At 41.2% G+C, this 19144-nt stretch overlaps 1 protein-coding gene across 2 annotated transcripts in view; it reads right to left on the reverse strand.

Annotated features, from left to right (window-relative positions):
* Positions 1-4444: 4444 nt before the first annotated feature.
* The window catches only part of nrp1a (neuropilin 1a), a 63178-nt gene continuing 48478 nt past the window's right edge, over positions 4445-19144 (reverse strand). The window contains exons 10-18 of one of the 2 annotated variants that reach the window (XM_038723978.1): positions 16947-17278; positions 15426-15570; positions 11335-11445; positions 10607-10657; positions 8589-8732; positions 8202-8479; positions 7985-8081; positions 7811-7864; positions 4445-7679 (exon numbers count right to left, since the gene is read on the reverse strand). In XM_038723978.1, coding sequence (XP_038579906.1) covers positions 7393-7679; positions 7811-7864; positions 7985-8081; positions 8202-8479; positions 8589-8732; positions 10607-10657; positions 11335-11445; positions 15426-15570; positions 16947-17278 — 1499 coding nt within the window. In that variant the 3' untranslated portion in view covers positions 4445-7392. The remainder of the gene's footprint in view (positions 7680-7810; positions 7865-7984; positions 8082-8201; positions 8480-8588; positions 8733-10606; positions 10658-11334; positions 11446-15425; positions 15571-16946; positions 17279-19144) is intronic. The other variant, XM_038723982.1, reaches the window with a different exon arrangement.

A 19144-nucleotide genomic window follows, 5' to 3' on the forward strand; every position in this document is an offset into this window, starting at 1 on the left:
AGCTAACTTAATGCGGCTCCAGTCTGAGCCTCCAGCTTACGTCACACACACATAATTGCCTTTATACAGATTCTGCGACGGCTATTTAATATTCAATCTGTAACTATAAAAATTAGTATCTTTCAGCATCATCAATGTACTGCACTTTTATATTAACAGAAACAAGATTAGTAAAAAAACACAACTGAATGAAACAAACAAGTTAATTAAAAGTAATTTTATTCAGGCGCCTCTGACTGTGTTTCCTTCCCTCATGATGATTTGTGGTATCACTAACAATTACTACAAACACATTACCAGAAAATCTGTTTTATAGTGCTGACTGAATTTATTTAAACCACAAGTTTATTTAACAACTTAATTGTTAATTATATAAGTAAAGTTCTTATTATTCCAAAAATAAATTTCATAGCCGCAATGCAAATAATGTGAAACTATTGATACCGATGACTAATTCTTAAGTAATATAAGATTTTGAGAATATAGTTTCTCGTCTTACAATTAATATTGTTTTGCTCCTGAGTGTGTATTGAAATAGTTTTGGTTGTCTATAAATATATTCCATCATCTTAAAGAAACAAAAAGTAAAGAAAGTATCTTACGAATCGTTGTATGTATGAAGCCTAGGGTAAACTAATGTATAACACTGAAAGCCACATGAAAACTTTTTTACATAGGGATTATAAGATGTAGTAAACCCCTAATAATCACAGCACATAAATAGAAATTTATAAAAACAGTTAGAGTTTTGGCATGCCATAGACGTCATAGAGCCAGAGACTGCACAGTTTTTGGAACAGTTTTAGTGAAAATAATCAACTCAGCCAGTTATTTATTTCCCTGAAACTTAATGGAAAGTTATTCCTGCCTCAGCACTGGGGACGTAGAGGAAAAATGTGAGAGAAAACAAACTATCACGCCCGGAAGATCCTTGATTCCTGTTTAGTCTCTAGGGAATGTTTGCAAGAAACTGCTGCTCTTTCTATCTCTCCCTCCCAGCCCCTTGAGATGGGTGAAAAGTTTAATCTGCTTTAACTGGACGGATTTATTCCATTCTCTTTCCCATATAGTTTATGTCTCTTACACTAGGTGTGCAACCTGAAATATACTGTTTTTTTGGGTAAAAAGTACAATAGTAAGGAATTAACAGTAATGATTATGTTAACATGGGAGGGCTGCAAATGCATGAATCAGAGTACAGAGTGAGCAAACACTTTGCTTTGACTCAGTAACAGGCGCTGGTGATGATGAAGATGAATGCTGTGCAGAAGCATAGCGCGTCCAACAGGCTGCCAAATATTTGAGATAAGCTGCCAGAATAGATATGGAGCGCAGCAGAGACCCAGACAGTTTGGAATTGACCCAGATGTAGTAGACTTCATGGTTTGTAACTGCGTCTGATCTCTCTCTTCATACCTCAGCATCTTATCTTTTCCTAAAAGGTTAGCCAAATGTAAAAACTGCAAAAGTGACGACATGTCAGGTCACTTACAAATAAAAATAAAAATGTATGAAGGCTATACAACATGCAGCAACAAATAGTGAATCCAGAATTGAAGCACACTTGACAGCGCTACAGATTTCTTCTTGTTGAATGTCGAACGTTATATTTATGGTGATGTACAGTACATACAGTACAGTGTCCATGTCAGTACTTCCATGACTTCCGGAGCCTCCCTGTGGTCTGTTTTGGTCACTGCAAGGAAACAGAGACAGAAGCCCTTAAAATAACGTGTTGACATTTTTTATTGTTTTTCTCTTTCATAGCATCCTAATGTTCTACTGTTTACATCACACTTCACACATCAAACTACTATCACTGCCATTACAAAAACAATTTGACATGTCATAGGCGTAAGGCACAGGTGTTACTGATAACTTTAACAATAGCTCTGTTTTATTCATTCAAATGTCCCAGTAAGCCAGCGTGACAGTGTGCTGTGACCAGCACGCAATAATACCAGTACCCTGAAACTGAAAAGGAATTCAGCCAACTTTCATTTTACTATTTACATCTGTGCCTTTCCTACTCTGACATTGCAATATGAAAAGGCCTGTGTAGCTGTTTACCATGTGTGTATGAATGACTATACCTTGTATGTGGGAAGCATGATACTAAGTTTGTTATGAAGAGTTTTGTGTTAAACTGCAGTCATATGTCCGTTTCATATTCACGGGACATTTGTACTTACTAGTAGTACTCCATGGAGCCATCCAGTGGTAAAATGGAAAACTACAGATCCAGTTTACACTTAGGTTGGGCAGTTACTGCTGTTCGGTGATTGTGTTGGAAGAAGTATCCACAATTTGTTATTTTAGCAAAAGTACCAAGAGAACTATGTCAAAATACTCAATTACAGGTAAAAGCAAAGCATTATCAGCAAAGCGTACTGAAAAGTATCAAAAGTAAAATAACTTGTAACTAATTTTGTTGTAAAATTTCCCCCATGAGTGATTTTTTTTATTTATTTGGACATTATTAGTTTGATTATATTGATGCATCAACGTGTAGCCTAAGTAGCATACCTTTGTAGCTGCTGGAGGTGGAGCTTACAGTGGTGGAATGTAACAAGTACATTTAGTCAATTACCGTACCAGTCGAATTGGAGGTACCTGCATTTACTTTGTTTATTTTTGTTTCATTCCACTTTTCTACTTCAGTGCCAACATTTCAACTCATACCTCTGAAACATGACATGGAGCCCCAACTAGAGGCCACAAGCAGAAAAGTTTGGGAACCACTGGTTTAAGATAAATTTTGAAATCTTATAATATGTTTTAATGATTATGTTTTAACTATGACTATACAAGAAATGTAGTTGAAGTATTGTAATGGAGTGAGAGTATAAAATATCATCAAATGTAAATACATAAGTAAAGTACAAGTAGATTGTGCTTAAGTACAGTACTTTGATGAATGTTCTTTGTTACTTTCCACCACTGATTATGTTTTGACAGGAAAACAGGCACATATAGCACATCTTTTAATCTGCTAAAACCACTTTCTAATTAGTGACACTGTAATAGGTTTATAAGTTGTATTATAATTTTGTTAATTGTCAAAAGACATAGATAAGTGCCTCCTTTGGGTTGCCAGGTTGTGAAAAATCCATTTAGCAGAACCAGCAGTGTGACACTCAAGCAGACCACTCTTGTAAAAATCCATTTATTAACAGCTTATTAACATTCAAAACTGCAGAATTGATGGATTGTTAGAAAGTGATGAGTAATGACCCTTTATTCATGATGTATCAACATTTTTAACTTAGGTAGCTTATTAGACATTTACATTATTCCTGAATAAAAGATTCGGAAATGATAAAGACTTTTTTTTTTTTTTTTACAACCTAACAACCCTAAAGTTGTTCTTATAAAAGTGATATAACTAATCGTTAGCATTAGTATATTAATTATTAACCACTAATAAACCCCTATCCCATAAAGCCTTTTAATGGCTTATATATTCGAATTACGTAGTACCACTAAGTGGAAATATTTGATATGAATATCCAGTCATACACCACTTGCAGTAACTGGGCATATTAAAACTGTGTTTCTTTGTATGAATGAAAGATTTTATGTTTTTAAAGTCTCTGATTGTTCTGTAGATGATCATTTTAAGCGTCAATTATCCACTAAGTGTGCAACACAGATAAATGACTGATGATGTTTTGTCTCTTGCTCGCTTGACTGATTAATTAATTAATTAATTAATTAATGTTGATTACTGCTATGCAAGATTATTGGTTCAAGTAGTTTTAGAAGAGATAAAAAGGATCTTGTGGGGTTGCTGTTACAAATCTCTTGCAGTTAATTGTGTGTGAAGAATATGCAGCCAAATTATGTTAGGAGTCTAATTTGCTTGTTTATGATAATGGGGACTAAGCATTGCTGCTATTTATCTAAGACGTGCTAATGTTTAAGGACTTTAATCATCACAAATAATTGCTGATATTCTCACTTTAGTCTCACAATCTGAACTGGAATATAAATTAAACTATAAAACAAATTCCCACTGACATGCTCCTGCCAATGTCTGGCTAAAATAACACACCAGTACTTCAGGATGTGGCCTTACCTCCTTAGATGAAAACAAGTCAGTGAAAATGAGGACTAAGTGTAATTTCACCTAATGATAGACCAGCAAGAAAACCAGCTGAGCGACTGAGTGTAGCTCACATCAGCTTCTCATTAGTTGTCAGTACCCGCCCTTTGCTTTATGCCATGATTTTCACAGCTGTTTACTACTCCAATAAGTGGAGAGTCCTCACATTAGAGACTTTACTGGAGTTGTTTCAATTTGCTCTGAGATCTGGGCATAAATGGTCACCATTTATTACTCGGTGTGAGAGTAAATTGATTAATCTGTTCTGCTATTAAATACCACCACTACTACCAATCTTAATTGCACTGCAATTGATAAATAACCAAATGAATGATCAGATTCCTTATGAAGTTGCCTTTTATTTGCATCATTATAAAGCGAAGGCTGTGAGACAAAGACTAGACAAAGTGTTGTTGTTTACATCACTGCCTTGCTGTTATAGTGTTTTCACAACTTTGATGCAAAAAACAGATGTTGCTTCAAAGCGCTGCTTGAGAGGCTGCTGGTAAACAGCACTGCTGTGATGTGGATCTGACTGGAATAGGGAAAAAGTTTTGAATTCTGGATCACAACACAAATATTCCCTTTTCTTTTTAAGGCCTTGCTGTTTATTCTTTTTTTTTCCTACAACAGCAAATTACAGAAGCAGTATTGAAAATAAAAGTCTTCTTTTCTTGTTCTTGTAAAAAAAAAAAATCTGCACAAAATTTTAATGACAGTACAAAATGAAGCGTTAATATGCCATGTCAATGGTGGGGGAGAGACATTACTGTTGGAAAATCTATTTTGCCTTTTCCAATAATGAAAACATCTCAATATTTTTACATTTCAGAATTATATCACATAATCTGAAACTATATATATATATATATAAAAAAGATGCAAGAAATTAAAATGTGTTTTTGTGTTTTTGACTGTCTTGTTGTTTTTTTTGCAAATGAACGCTATAAACACATAAACCTCTTAAATATAATTATCAGTGCAACATTGTTTTCTTTTGAGTCCACGCTACAGTATCCTTTTTCTCTAGTTATTAGATGGCGCTAGGGCTACAGTCCTCTATAGCTGAAAGCGTAGACAGATCGGTGTAGAGGTTGAGAGAAGTGGGAGGTCAAATCTGAAATGAACAAGCTCAGAATGTGTTCACCACGGCACGACATACAAAGCGCACAGATATTAAAGACGTCACCCTTCTCAGGATCAAGTTTTTGATTGTTTGATTGTGGTAAGGGTCCCATGGGCCTTTGTGTCCTGATAGTGTTGAGCTCACACAGAGTTCACACAGAGTCCATTCCCCTTGTAATGTCTAGTGGCGGGATTGTCCCGTCCATCCATCTGCAAACAAGAGTCTCAGTAGAGATTTGAAGAGTTCACATTGAGGTGACATTTGCACTTCTTTTAAGCTTAAAAACAGATAGTAAAAAACAGATCATCACACATTGCTCTTCTCTACAAACGTCCTATCATTCCCCTGTTGATTTTCTCTTGGACGAGACAAAGCAAGTGATCAGTTCTTCTGTGAGTGACGACCGTTGGTGAACTGTGGTCTTACAGTATTTTGTGAGTTGGTGAGGACCCCCAGTGAACAAGAAGGGGGCAACCATCCTTTGGTAAAGTCACGGAGGGGAGGCCAGGTGACCTGATTCAGGTGACGCCACTCGATATCCTGTTGTACCAGTGTCCCGTCCTAATGACATCAGCTCTGACATCACAACGTTATGGCTGCTACACGTGAAATACGTAAAAAGTCTTTGCGGCCTGAGAGGCCTTAAGCTACAATACAGCATGTGAACAATACAAACTGGGTTTTTCATGAGACAACTGTGTCTTGTTAAAGTAATGATAGCACCATTCTTCAGTTAGTGTGTTTACCCCTCCTTGAAAAGGCTCCTATCATGAGGGAATCAGTTACAAAGTGCATTCAAGCTGCATTGTCCAGATAGCACTTCTTCAGTGAATCCACAGTGACGTTTGAGATGACAAGCTAGTCTATGTCTTAGCGAAAGCAAAGCAACGATGATTGTTTTTGTTTTTTTGGTATGCTGGCAGACATTATTTATATTATACCGCCTCCTCTGCCATCGACATGAGCGTATTTGAAGATATGTGAAAACACTCTGGTGACTAGTCAAACATACGCAGAGATATGATGAAGAAACGAGAGATTAGTTGAGAAAGAGTGCCAAGAGTTTACCAGCTGTTTTTTTGTTTGTTTTGTTACTTTTTTGACTCATTCATCCATCGGTGTTTTTTTCGTGAAGTGGGTATTTCAATGACCTGGCTTGAATGCACATTGAAATCGCTATGATATCAGCATCACACAAATCTTACCCGGCAAAGTAATCCAAAATCAAAAACCATAACACTGCACCTTTCACAAAACAGTCAGAAGATTGTATTTACAGACACACAAACCCATGAAAAAAGGGATACTGCAGCTTTTATCCTTTTACTTTCTTTAAAAAGGGCAATAAAATATATTAAAACGTATTTACAGTGTGTGGTTTTTGGACAGAAAACAACAAAAAACAACAAAGAGGTGTGATAGATTGTTATCCTGTTTTGCAGGGATTCATAAGGTAATGTGCCTTCTGTCATCATAACTTAACCTGTTTCTTTTTCCATGTACAGTAAAAACACCCAGATCAACAGGAGAGGCCAACCGAAATGTACTAAAGGCACTGTCAGAACCATACATTGCCATGAATGGGACCCTCACTTTAAAGTGATAGAGGTCAAAGGGGAAAGGGTCCATCTTTCAGGGTTATGGGTTATGGGTTATGGGCACACCCTGTATGCCACACCATTGGGCAACTCTACAGTTTTGCCGGATATGGTTAATTTACGATTTTGATACGTCTCTTTCAAAACTTGAAAACAAACAGCCTTCAACTGATATTAAAAAAAAATCTTTTCCCAGAAAACGATAAATAGTTTAAACATTATTAATAAATTGGTCTCAACACCAGCATCCGATTGTAAAAATGAATGAAAATCAAAATAGAAAATTAAAATATCATCTAAATCATCTGTACATATTTTTTCTGGATTTTATTTGTACACAGTGTCCCCTACTGGTAGGTTCTTTTTACTGCAGCTCCTGAGAAACGTGTGGATCAGTCCAAACTTCCCATTGGTTCCTGAAACCTGTCCCTCCTCCAGCGAGTTGAGGGTGTTGGCAGTTCTTTGAGCCTGCCTACTCGCGTATATACGAGAGGATATGCCTACAGCCAGTCTTGTGCAAGCTCTGCACGTCATACAGTCACACGGATGCACTCAATCCCCTCTCACGCTTCCGAGTATGAGCTCTGTACATTGAGTTTGTCCTTCTTTAGCTTGACACCGTCCACTAGCTCAAAGTTGTAGTTCTCCAAGGCTGATAAGTTTCTGTCCGACATGCCTCCGTGTGAGCAGGCACAGTACAAGACCACGCCGCAGATGGCCCCCAGGAAGACCCCCAGGGCGGACATGGCAATGATAGTGATGAGTATGGGGTCGAGTGTCTTCAGCATGTTGCCTGCTCCACTGATCTGGTTGGTCTCCACAAAGTCTGGGTATTCAGTGATCTCTTCAACTGGAGGGGAGAGACAGACGAAGAAGAGGAGAATGAATGGTATAATATAAACTCCGAAGGGTCTGGAGGACAGCAAATAATTCTCCAAAAAGGGATAGCGCTAAATAAACCCTCCATATTAAATGACTTACGGATTTCATTGAGGCGATCCTCTGGTAGCATTGGCTCAGTGGGTACGTCAGGATCTGTTCAAACAGAAATTCTAATTATATCCAGTACTGAAAGAACACAAGCTGTAGTCAAAACTGTGTTTCAGATCAAGACGTGAATGCAGCCTTTACAAGTATGAACACTAAAAGCCTCACCTTTACAGTCTGTCATGCTGAGTCCATTGAGAACCTTAATGTCATCCACAGCGATGTCTCCCCAGCTCTTTCCATCCACCAGACCTTCGATCACCACCTTGAAAAAAAGCACAGAGTGACTTTTTGGCTACCTTTTCTTGAAAGCCACAATGGAAAGAGCACAGGTATAGTGGTAAATGCCCAAACAAGTCACACACCGAATGGGGGATCAATTTACCTGATAGGGTTTGTTGGTGCGTGGCACAAGGACACGACCTTCCCTCCAGCGGTTGCCTTGGTGACCACTGACCGTCCACAGCAGGATGTCAGCTGGCCCTTCAACTGTCTGTTTGCGCTGTTTGATATGCAGTGTGCCAATGTGTGACCCGAACATGTGGTACCAAAAAGACACACACAGGTCTGAGTCTGGGGAGCTGACCACAGGGCTGACCAGCCGAGCCACCTCGGCCTCTTGGGGACCTGCTGCTAAGGTGTAGATGAAATTCCCTGATCCACCTGTTGGATGAAGTAACTTGTTTAAAAAAGTCTCTGCGGCATGTACTATGTTAGGGGGTTGCACATTTTTTGTGTGGCACAATTGAGAGATACCCTACAGTGTCCTCACCTGTGTGGTCCATGTTAGGGCCAGTGTTGAGGGTCGGGGTGCCGCTGGACTGGATCTGCCACCTAGAGCCAGTGTCCTCTGATGTCCATCTGCAGAAGGACGGGTCATTGGCCCAGCCGAAGTCGCAGGCAAACCACACAAAATCTGCAAATAGGTTGATGAAATGTCAAGATCATCAGAGGATAACATATTTCATTATTCTCCTTATTACAAAAGGAGAAATTGTCAAGAGCTCTGGGCTTTACCCGAACAATGACCTGGGGGCCTATCATGATATGTCTGCAGGCTACACTTTGGGGCCTCATTCACTGATCTTCATCAGCGATAAGCACTAGAGGGCAGCAAAGAACTGCGGGATCAAAGCTCAGCATTGCACAGCTGGAAGAGTTAAAAACAGCTAACTCAGGAGGGAGAAACAGACTGGGATAGAAGTCGAGTTATGGCTCCCACATGAAAAAGAATGAACAGACAGCACAGACGTCATGTAGACCTTATTTTTGGCTGCAGTTAATGATCTCCTTTAATGAACATATAGAGGGACACTAAGAACAGACACTTTACAAAGACAGGGACAGGGGAAGAGGAAGATGGGGTCTGGACATGGTGTCCAGTTGAAAAAGCAACATTCTTAGCAACCCGCAGAGAGCTCAGGATTTTAATGAGAACAGGGACTTGAGGTTTGAAGACAGCTATGGTAACAGTGCCGGGGCCCCATTCCAACAATGAAATCCCCCATGGACACACGTCGCGCCGGAGAAGCCTCAGTAGAGGCAAAACAATGTGTGGGAGCTCAGGCTTTAGTGTTTTTCAAATTGGATGAAGAAAGACTTCCAAGGAACACAAGGAAGCGAGATGTTTGGGATGTTAGCCAAGGCCTTAAACTCCAGCATGACATGCCTTTATATAGATACAATGAGGCAGCTCTCCAAATGACAGTATATATGAGCCAATATTCCCTTTAATAATGAGAAGATTTTAACTAGCTTCTGCAGACAACCACTGTATTAAACACAAAGGATGGAATTTCCATGTGAAACCATATTTCAGAAGCCAAACCACTTTTTTTGTCGAGAGATCCCATTCCCAATTAAAATGGCTTTGGCTTTTTTTGCAGTCTTGCTAGGCTTTGACTGAGGCTACCAACAAGCTCTGAATAGGATGAACAGCCACATGACTCACTTGGTCACATGATGAAGAGATACTTTTTGTTGCTGAATGCAAAAGGAAACTACATCCTCTGAAATTAGAGTGCACAGCACACGTCCACCCAGACAATGGCACACACAAATACACAGAACTGATTAGCATGCATAGTTTGAGACTCTTCAAATGAAAGTCATACAAATAAGTGCTTACCCACAGACATTTAGTTCATACACACACACCTGCACCTCACTCTCATCTATTATAATAGCTGGTGCCCCTGCAGACTACAGACAGACCACAGCGCCAGCTGACAGAGTGAAGGGGGCTGGGTGGAACCTATGGCCCATTAGCCAAGGTCAGACTGGGGCGCAGCCTCTCAGCTGCCTGCTGCCTCATCAACCTGCTATAGGAGACAGCGCTATGTATGTGTGTGTGCGCATGTGACCCCAAAGCACACCTCATTTCCTGTGGTCATTTGCATGTGCTTCCCTTTGTGTGCGTGTGTGCGTATGTGTGTGTGTGCGTGTTCAGTGTGTGTCGGCCCAGTGATTAGTGATTATGCTGAGAAGGCAGCAGCAGAGCACCAGTGCTAATCATCAACTAGACCTGCATCACACAACCCCCCTCACCCTGTCAGCAGGAGCCTCTCAGGGCCACATCATCAGCTTTAATAACAGACACACATCAGAGGAGAGATCATTATATAAGGTTTGCTTCTTGATAAATCTATGGAAATTAATAAAAAATAAACCTTGAATAAATATTTACTCTACATTTCAACATTCTGGCATATAATCTTTAGTTTATCTCAGTAATACATGGAATTATTGATGGGAAAGAAACATATAAGTTTATATAAGTTTTTTGCTCACCTGGGATGGTATCCACTTCAGCAGTAGTGGTCTCTGGCATCGTGGCACCCCCTGTCACAACACATCACATTAGCATTATTAGCCTAGCCTGGCAAAAGTTATGTTTTCTTTTTCAAATAACTGCACTCAGCTAATCAACACATGACTTGTCTTGTTATTCATACGTATGAGTGCTCTGTGTCCATATATCTACCACGAAGCATAAGTGCTTCGTGGTAGATATATTGTAATGCCTTCAAAACATGTGACTGAGACAGTGCCATGCTCATCATCGGAGACTGCTGGTTAATGGGGAGTGCAGGCAGCAGGGCAGGCTTAGAGTGTTACTGGGTTAGTGGAAAATGAGGCCAAGAGAAGAGAGTGGAAAAAAAGTAGCAGGAGGACAAAGCAGGTGAGAGATGAAAGGACAGAGAGAGGTAGAGCTGGCTGTTAGTGCAGTGATTTTAGAAGCAGGAGCATGTGTTCATTTGGCAGTCTGGGTGGAAGTGCGGCAATCCTCTCCTGTGAGTTTGTATAGGTGGAGGTAAGAGGGGATAAACTGAAGAGGTGGGAGCTACAGGTGGAGCCAATTAGAACTGTCTGCATGACAGCTCACGCGAAGTTGCATGCGTGCTTGCAAGTGTGCACAGTAGATGGCAGCTCCAATCAAAGAGAGCAGCGAAGTGTGAGCCATAGCAGAAGGAAGGGCAAGAGGGCGTTTTGCAGTCTCATGAGGGCGATGTTAGCACCTGTCACGTCGTAGTCATCACCTGTGCCGCTGTGGCAGCTCGCCTGGTCGTCGTCACACTCGTCTGATGGAGTAGTGCTCGGGACTAGTGTGGTAGGTGGGAGTGTAGGAGCTGTAAAGGTTAAGAACAGAGACAGCAGACATCCTAGATTAGATTTCAAGTTACTCATGGAAATCCACTGATGTAGGGGCTGGAGTGGATGAGCTTTGGCTCAGTGGATTCACATTTCAAAATTGTATGAAATGTTTTGTGAAATGGCTCATTGTTCAGAGAAGGTAAGCTAATGTGGACCATCATTACATTCTTATGTTTGGTCCAGTCACTGTTTGACCATGTTCTCATCTCAAATGACACACTGCGATTCAAAGGGAAAATGCTGAACGGTTTGAAATCACATTATGTTCATTTGGCAGACATTTTTGTCCAAAGCAACTTACACTAAATGCGTTCAAACATGATAGGGTCAAGAGTTAAGCAGACATTCTGAGTTCATTTTCAATATCCAAGGGACATTATCAATGGGCTCAGACCAAAATGGCTCTGGATGCAATTGGATAGACGTACAACCAACCAGAGCAAGGGAACATGTAGCGTAGCGTAGTTGGAAAATTAAACTTATTAAATCCTACTGGAAGTACTGCAAACACATCTGTGTAGTTTCTTTTAGAGAAAATATGCCGTCCAGTTTGTTTAAAGAGGTGGTATTATGCTTTTTGGCTTTTTCCCTCTCCTTTATTGAGTTATCTCTCTTTTTTGTGCATGTAACAGGTTTGCAAAGAGAAAAAGCCCAAAGTCCAGCCCAAAGGGAGTTCCCATCTCCCACAGAAAGCTCTGCTCTGAACTGCTTGAAAACAGCTCGTTTGTAGTCCAGCCCTTCACTTCCTTTACTTGTGACGTCACAATGAAAACGCGTTATAAAGCTTGACAAGAGGCTAGCGGGGTCAGGCACGCCCTCAAACCAAGCTAGTCTGAGTCTAGTCTATTTTACAGAAATTCCATCTCAGTGGATTTAGTGATGGAATCACCGCCCACTCACAGAGCCCTCTGTTCCCGCCATCACACACCGCTGCAGCAACAACGGCAGAGGAAAACACAGCTGGAAGGTTTTCATACTGCTTATCTGTCTTTACATTCTGAGTAATGTTGAAACGTTTTAACCGTAGACTGTATATATTTTAAGAGCTGTGTGGATCGCTGGTGTGTGTGTCGCATTAAACATTATGTCGCGGCAGTTGTGTGTGGCGTCGCTATGACGACAAGCTACGTACTATCTCTGGGTACTACCTGCAATTGAAAACGGAGCCAGGCAGAGTAGTTCAGTAACAGTTCAACGTTTAGTCCTGATGGTAAGATGTGGAACAATGATGTTGTGTGGTTGTGGACTTGTGTGTAACTTATACCATCTGCTAGGTTACGGTCGCAGTCTGAAGCGGCTTTGATTTGTATCACACTAACTTGTTTCTCACGACCCGCCCTTCTCTGCTTCTGATTGGCTAGTAGTCCTTACCTGGGAATTGCGCATGTTCAACTCCCAACAAAGATTTTGTACAAGTAAGATGCATCACTCTGTAGCTCAAGAGCAGAGCATACAAGACATAGGGTGAAAAGAGGAGCTGCAGCAATGTGCAGTATGAGAAAAATATGGTGTTTTTTGAAAATTAAACCATCTAAACCTGTTCTGGTACAACCACTAATTAAGATTTTGAACCTGAAAATGAGCATAATACCACCTCTTTAATACTGATGTGATGGCAGATTCAACAGAAACAGTTCCCAACAGAGGCACCCATCTTGGTTGTCAGTACCAGATTCAGGACTGGTGGAAATCTGTCTGAATGGGGGGGGGGTGGCCAGACGCAAATGTAACATGAGCACGCAGATTCATCGGGTTCGAAGGCTAGACAAGAGCTAGACGTCATCAGAAACTCGGAGTGAAAACCTCTCAAGCAAACAAAGACTGAAAGTGTGTTGAGAGTGCTAGAAAAAGTACTGAGGGTTTTTTAAAGAAATAAAACGGAAAGCATGCGAGCATGGGCTGTAGATGTAGTCTGAAATTAGGTATAGACCATAACACTGAAATATGTGTACTAAGCATACAGTTATACACTGGGCTTGAATCTAGTCCTGAGCTATTAGCATACTCTGCTTTTGTCATGCTGTGGATGTGTGGGTGTATAAATAGAGCTGAAGCTAAAGCATGGTGCTTAAGCTTTGTGTGACTAAAACTCAAAGACGCAGAAACAGAGTTTGGGATTGGCTATAGGCAGGGCCACTGGCTGCCATAGTCCCCTATCATTATGGCCCCACTACACATGGATGCGGGCATGGCCGTAGATCCATGCCACACAGCCGTCCTGCGGTGTGTGTGTGTGTGTGTGTATTTGTGTGTTTACACCGACTGAGTAATGAACGGGCTTCCCCAGTGTAGAGGGAGGAAAAAGGAAGACAGATAGGGGAAAAAAGCCTGAAAAATGTATGTGGACTATCTGTGTGTGAGATTGTGAGAGTGTGTGTGCATGCGTGTGAGCCAATGCTCTCGCTCTCTCCCTCACTAGATGAAATATGAGGCAGATCAGCCCCTGTCAGATTCAGGGTGGGAAAGGTTAGGGATGGGGTCAGAGCTGCGTCAGGGGAGCCTCTCACAGAAATGAGGATTTAGCCCTCTTGCTATGGCTTGCTACACACACACACACACACACACACACGCTTGTGCACACTAGTACATGCACTGGGGCTGAACAAGTAATTGAAATATTAAAATATTATAATAATTGAAAACATAATATGTGCAATAATAGCAGGTGTGCTTTAAAAAAAAAAGGTACAATACCATTATAAATGAAGCACCTAAAAATAATATTCTCCAGACGTATGGGAATTTGCTTGTTTGGTAAAGATCCCAGTAAAATTAATATCATTATACATTATAATATATTTTTTTTCTTTAGTGAAAATAAAAAGCAAAAATTTCCATTCCCACTAAAATCATGTCTCATATTGTAATCGCAATATCTCTCAAAATAACGGCAAATGATTTAATGAACACCTGTTTAAGAGCGTGATTGTGTATACATGCGTGTAACCACATGTTTGGCAGGGTGATTGCGGTTGCTCTGTGTGTATACATTTGTGGGAGTCTGTGGGTGTTTGGCATTAACACAGAAAACAAGCATTATCATCTGACTAAAGCTCCCGGTGGGAGTCCATGAGGCTTACAACGGAATGGGCCTCCCTGAAATCCAATATGTAAATCCACTTAGGGCTTGCGCGCTACACACTCTTATATTGCTGAACTGTTTCTGTGTAACATCACCTCTGAGAGAGACAGATGGGGGTAATTTTAAAGATAGCAAAGTGTGTATGGCCTTTTGAAAGAAGAAAGACGTGTGCGGGTTGGGACGAGTGTGATGTGGGCCAGGTTGCAATAATCCTTCTGGCCCAGGTGGGCTTTCATTTGATCCCCTCTAGAAGTGGCTATCTATGGGGGCAGCTTTGATTTAACAGGGAGACAAGACAACAGTCCCTTGTAGGGATAAAGAGCAGGAGGTACACAGCTGTGGGCCCTCACGCTCATATTTAAATAACCCGACTGTGGCAAAGACATGAAGAGAGGAGCTTTCTTACAGTCTTGTCATTGGCTTGGATGACAGATGACTCACCTGTGTGTGAGTTAAGACATGTCGGATGCGAACACATGTAAACACAGTCTATGAATGAATGTTCGGAGTCAAGGTGTGCCCAGTAGCTTCGTCAGTGTAGACAGAAAATTCATATTCTGACTAAATATGTGAGGTTGTAATCACTGAGAGTAGTAATGTCAACAACAGGAGTGGACATTTCATTACCATGGTTAAAAGCTGGAAGTATCATCAACATGAGGAAAAAGTTGCCACCATTGGTAGGAACGTTTTTACTGCTTGTAGATCAAATCAAATCAGGACCACAGGTAGAAATGTCACCACCATGGGTAAAAATGCCTCTGCTACTACTCACATTTCTATATTTTGCACCAAAATGTTAGTGATAATTTAGATAGAACACAGACAATGCAATAGATTTTAATAGAAGTTCTAACTGGGGTTCCAGTTTACCTTCAATCTCGCAACCAAGAAGCTCAAGTCGCAGGCCCATGCCAGCAGGAGTGGCCCTCTCTGGGTAAATTCTGATGAAACGGGTCAGCAGGGGCTCCACCGTCCTCAGCTCAGGAGTGTCATAGTTGCCATTCCCTTCAAATATCTGGCAGGGAAAAAGGAGAGAAGGTGGAAGAAAGAGAGAGACAGACAGAGAGAAAAGAGTGAGTGGAGAAAGACAATGTGCAAAATTGCTGATGTCACATTTGGGCATTTGACTGATAGAGCTCTCCAAACGCAGATACCCAGAGGCAGATTTCTTCTAAACTTCTGAAAACCAGACGGAGAGGTGGCATGTGCTAGATAGGTGGATGATGACAGGAAAGAACAGAATATGACCAGATCTCTCTCTTTGCTGACATCCAAAGCACAGCTTAGGCAAGTGATGCAGGGGGCTGGTGGCAAAGACACCTCTGTCAAAGGCAACTTTTGGCTCCTTCAACTCCGCCTCAGATCAACCACAAGCAAAGGAATAAATGAGGGGAAAAGGGAGGATGTGGGGTGCAAGAGCAGCAAGCAAAGTAGGAGAGAGAGGATTGATGGAAGTGGATTAATGGGTGTGATCACATGAAGAGGAGCCTGGTGCAACTTAGATGCTGGGAACCTCTCAGACAAGGGGAGAGAGGCGGCTAACTAGGACGGGGGGATATGGATCCTCCTTAGTCCCTTCATAAATCAACCATCAGCCCATCTGGATCAGATTTATGCCCTGTCAGGGACGCTTGTAATTGGGGACGGGCTGTTGCAGCTCTTCCTGGAGGTGTGTGTAGGTGTGTGAGTGTGAGTGTCTATATACATTCTTTGTGTGTAAGCGTGTGCATGCAATGAGCAAAGTTGATGCCACTGCGATGACACTCGCAGATAAATCTTGGGTCACTTCTTTATGTTGTGCGTTCTTTCCTCTCTCTCATCCTCGTCATTCCTCCCCTGTTTTACCCTGACTTCCCTTCACCCCTCCTTCCTCTCTGGAGAGGTTTCACTATCCATTGAAAGGGTTGAACAGTGTGCGTCGTGCAGAATACAAAGCAGGAAGAAAGAACTGGGAAAGGACTCTGAGAGACTTGAGATGCTTATCCTAATGTGATTCAAAGCACTGCTGAAATTGACTCGCAACGCCTGCTGAATGACTCACAACTGCGAGGTGCAACGCTCTGGTGAAAATGTACTAAATGCGTCATAATCTGAATTGATGTTCTGACGTATCTGAGAAACATTTTTAGGAGTATGTATTCAAATAATTTTCCACAATGCTGAAGGTAAAACCTATCTATTAGATTGTGTTAGAAATCACACCATCAATTCCAACCCACCTCCTCGAAATAACTTTGGCTAAACAAAAAGAAAGCATTAAGTGTTCTTTGTTTAGGGTTATGCTTCTGATATATTAACAGAACTAAACAAAGATTGCAGTAATTTTTGGATCACCTTAAGCACTGTTCAAGGGTATTGTAGCAAATGATCAGCAGAAGACTAAACTCTCACCTTTGGCTTGTTCCCATTGGTATCCGCCACCATCCTCCAGTCGGAGCCGTTGTTGCTGTAGCCGAGGCGGAACTTCTTCATGAAGACTTTGTTCTCACGGTGCTTCCCCCCCTGGATGATCAACCCCTTCACCAACTTCTCCTCACCAAGATCCACCTGTAGCCATTCGCTGGTGAAGGCCTGGGGCTGGGGCAACAGGGTCCAACCTGTCCTGCTGGTTAGCAAGCGGGCGTTCTCTGGTACCCAGCTCCGGTCTGTATGGGAGGATGCGGTGATCTGGTTGTCAGTGATCAAACCTGATATCATGCCCAGCATGCCCGAGCATGGGTACTCTGAAAGACAAAAGGGAAAGCAAATGGTGCTTAGCTCTTTGATACAAACTAATAAAATCCTGCAGAGATGATGGGTACATAGGTAAAATACTTGATCTATATCCAAAGGCTTGCAAACAAGTCTAGTTTGGTGAGTTTGAGGTTCATATAGGGGCAACAGTGATAGTGAAAGTCAAAGTGAGGAGGACGATTCCCCAAGCTCTTTGTGATGTTACTATGATCTCTCCCTCTATTCTCTTTCTCTCTGTGTCTGCAGATCTTATGCATACTAATTCCTCTGCCTGAAGCGGTTGTCTCCAGGCAGCCAATTAAAACCCTCCTCTCGGTTGGTGCTTCCACGTCCTGCATTCTGGGAGCGCTTTCTTTTCATCTCCCTTATCCACCCCCTCTTCCCTCTATAGACTCACATATACTCACACACACACACACACACACAAAAAACACTCTCTTTGTGTTTTATCTGTTGCTGCACTCATCTACCTTCTGCTCCACAGCTGTCAACATCTGTGGGAATGTGTTTTTTTAACACCTTGTCGTTTCCTGTCCACATTTTCGAACTTTCTTCTCCTTGTTTTGTTCTCCTTCTCTTATCTTATCCTATCATAACTCTCTGTAGGTTTTAGCATCTTTGGATACCTTTCCCATTCATTTGCAAAAGACAGCTGTTTTCTCATTTTTCTTATCCTTATTCCTTCATGTCATCCCTCCATATCAAGAGCTGAAAAGGATAACAACTTGTTGCCACAGCTCGGAAACATTTAAATCTTTTTTTTTAACATTTGAATTTCTTAACTCTCTAGTTCCAAATCGACAACATCATAAACATTTCTAATTAGCTAAGTACCAGTTTTTTCAGCACTGGTACCAGGTTTTGTGTTTGAATCACCATGGAAATAAAGGATTGTCAGACTTTGCATTGAATTTTTAAGACTTTAAGGCTCCAGTTGTATACAATTGTACCTGGGTTTCTTTTTTTCAAAATGAACAAAATGATGGGAGTCCAATATATATATATATATATTATATATATATATATATATATATAAATAAGATACACATACTGTATTGTGTGTTCATTTCATGTAACATTTAACAGTACTAGCAGTCTGTGAAACTTCTTCATAATTCTTGTGTCCCATGGGTGTAACAGTGAGGGGTAAAAGGTGAATGGTACAATTCAGATATGAAATATGCTATTATACACTTCTGAAACACCTCCTCAGGGAGTTAAATATACAGACACTGGTGCCACATCTTTCTGCCTACCTTCACGCACTTCTGCAGTTTGTTAAACCAAGTAGAATACACTGGAGCTCACAAAAGTTTCTCCATGTTGTAATTACCACTATCAGATTGACTTAGCAGCTTGTGTTAGGGTTATCTTCCTGTCTGTCTCTTCCTAACCTTCCTCCGACACTTAATCCCAAGACACTGAGTCAGGGACCTGTGGCAAGCAATCACATATTTACTATCTGGTTCCCACGGAGGGATAAATTTAGGCATTATTAAATCCTCTATGTCTGTATGAGACAGAGCATGCACTGTACTGCTGTGAGACTCAATAATAAAACTGCATTTGGGAAAAGTGAGTGGAGACTTGGAGAACAAGGCCTGATTCAGACTTGTCTTTCCCTTTCTGGTTATCTAAAGCTGCTCCTATGCAGACCCGTGAGACAAATATCTGTTTCTGCCTTCTAGAAAACTGGAGCTCAAGGAAATAAACGCTTGAGGAGCGGAAGACTTTTTCTACCTTCTTTCTTTCGTCTTTGGCCGAGCTCTGTCTGAGAGCGATCACAAGAGCTAGCCTCTGGCAGAGCAAAGCCAGGGCACTGTATGATGAACGCCTTTGAAGTGGGATGATATGAA

This window comes from Micropterus salmoides, unplaced genomic scaffold (assembly GCF_014851395.1).
Source record: "Micropterus salmoides isolate LMB-PRFRI ecotype aquatic unplaced genomic scaffold, ASM1485139v1 Ms_hic_scaffold_1, whole genome shotgun sequence".
In the NCBI taxonomy this organism is placed as follows: domain Eukaryota; kingdom Metazoa; phylum Chordata; class Actinopteri; order Centrarchiformes; family Centrarchidae; genus Micropterus; species Micropterus salmoides.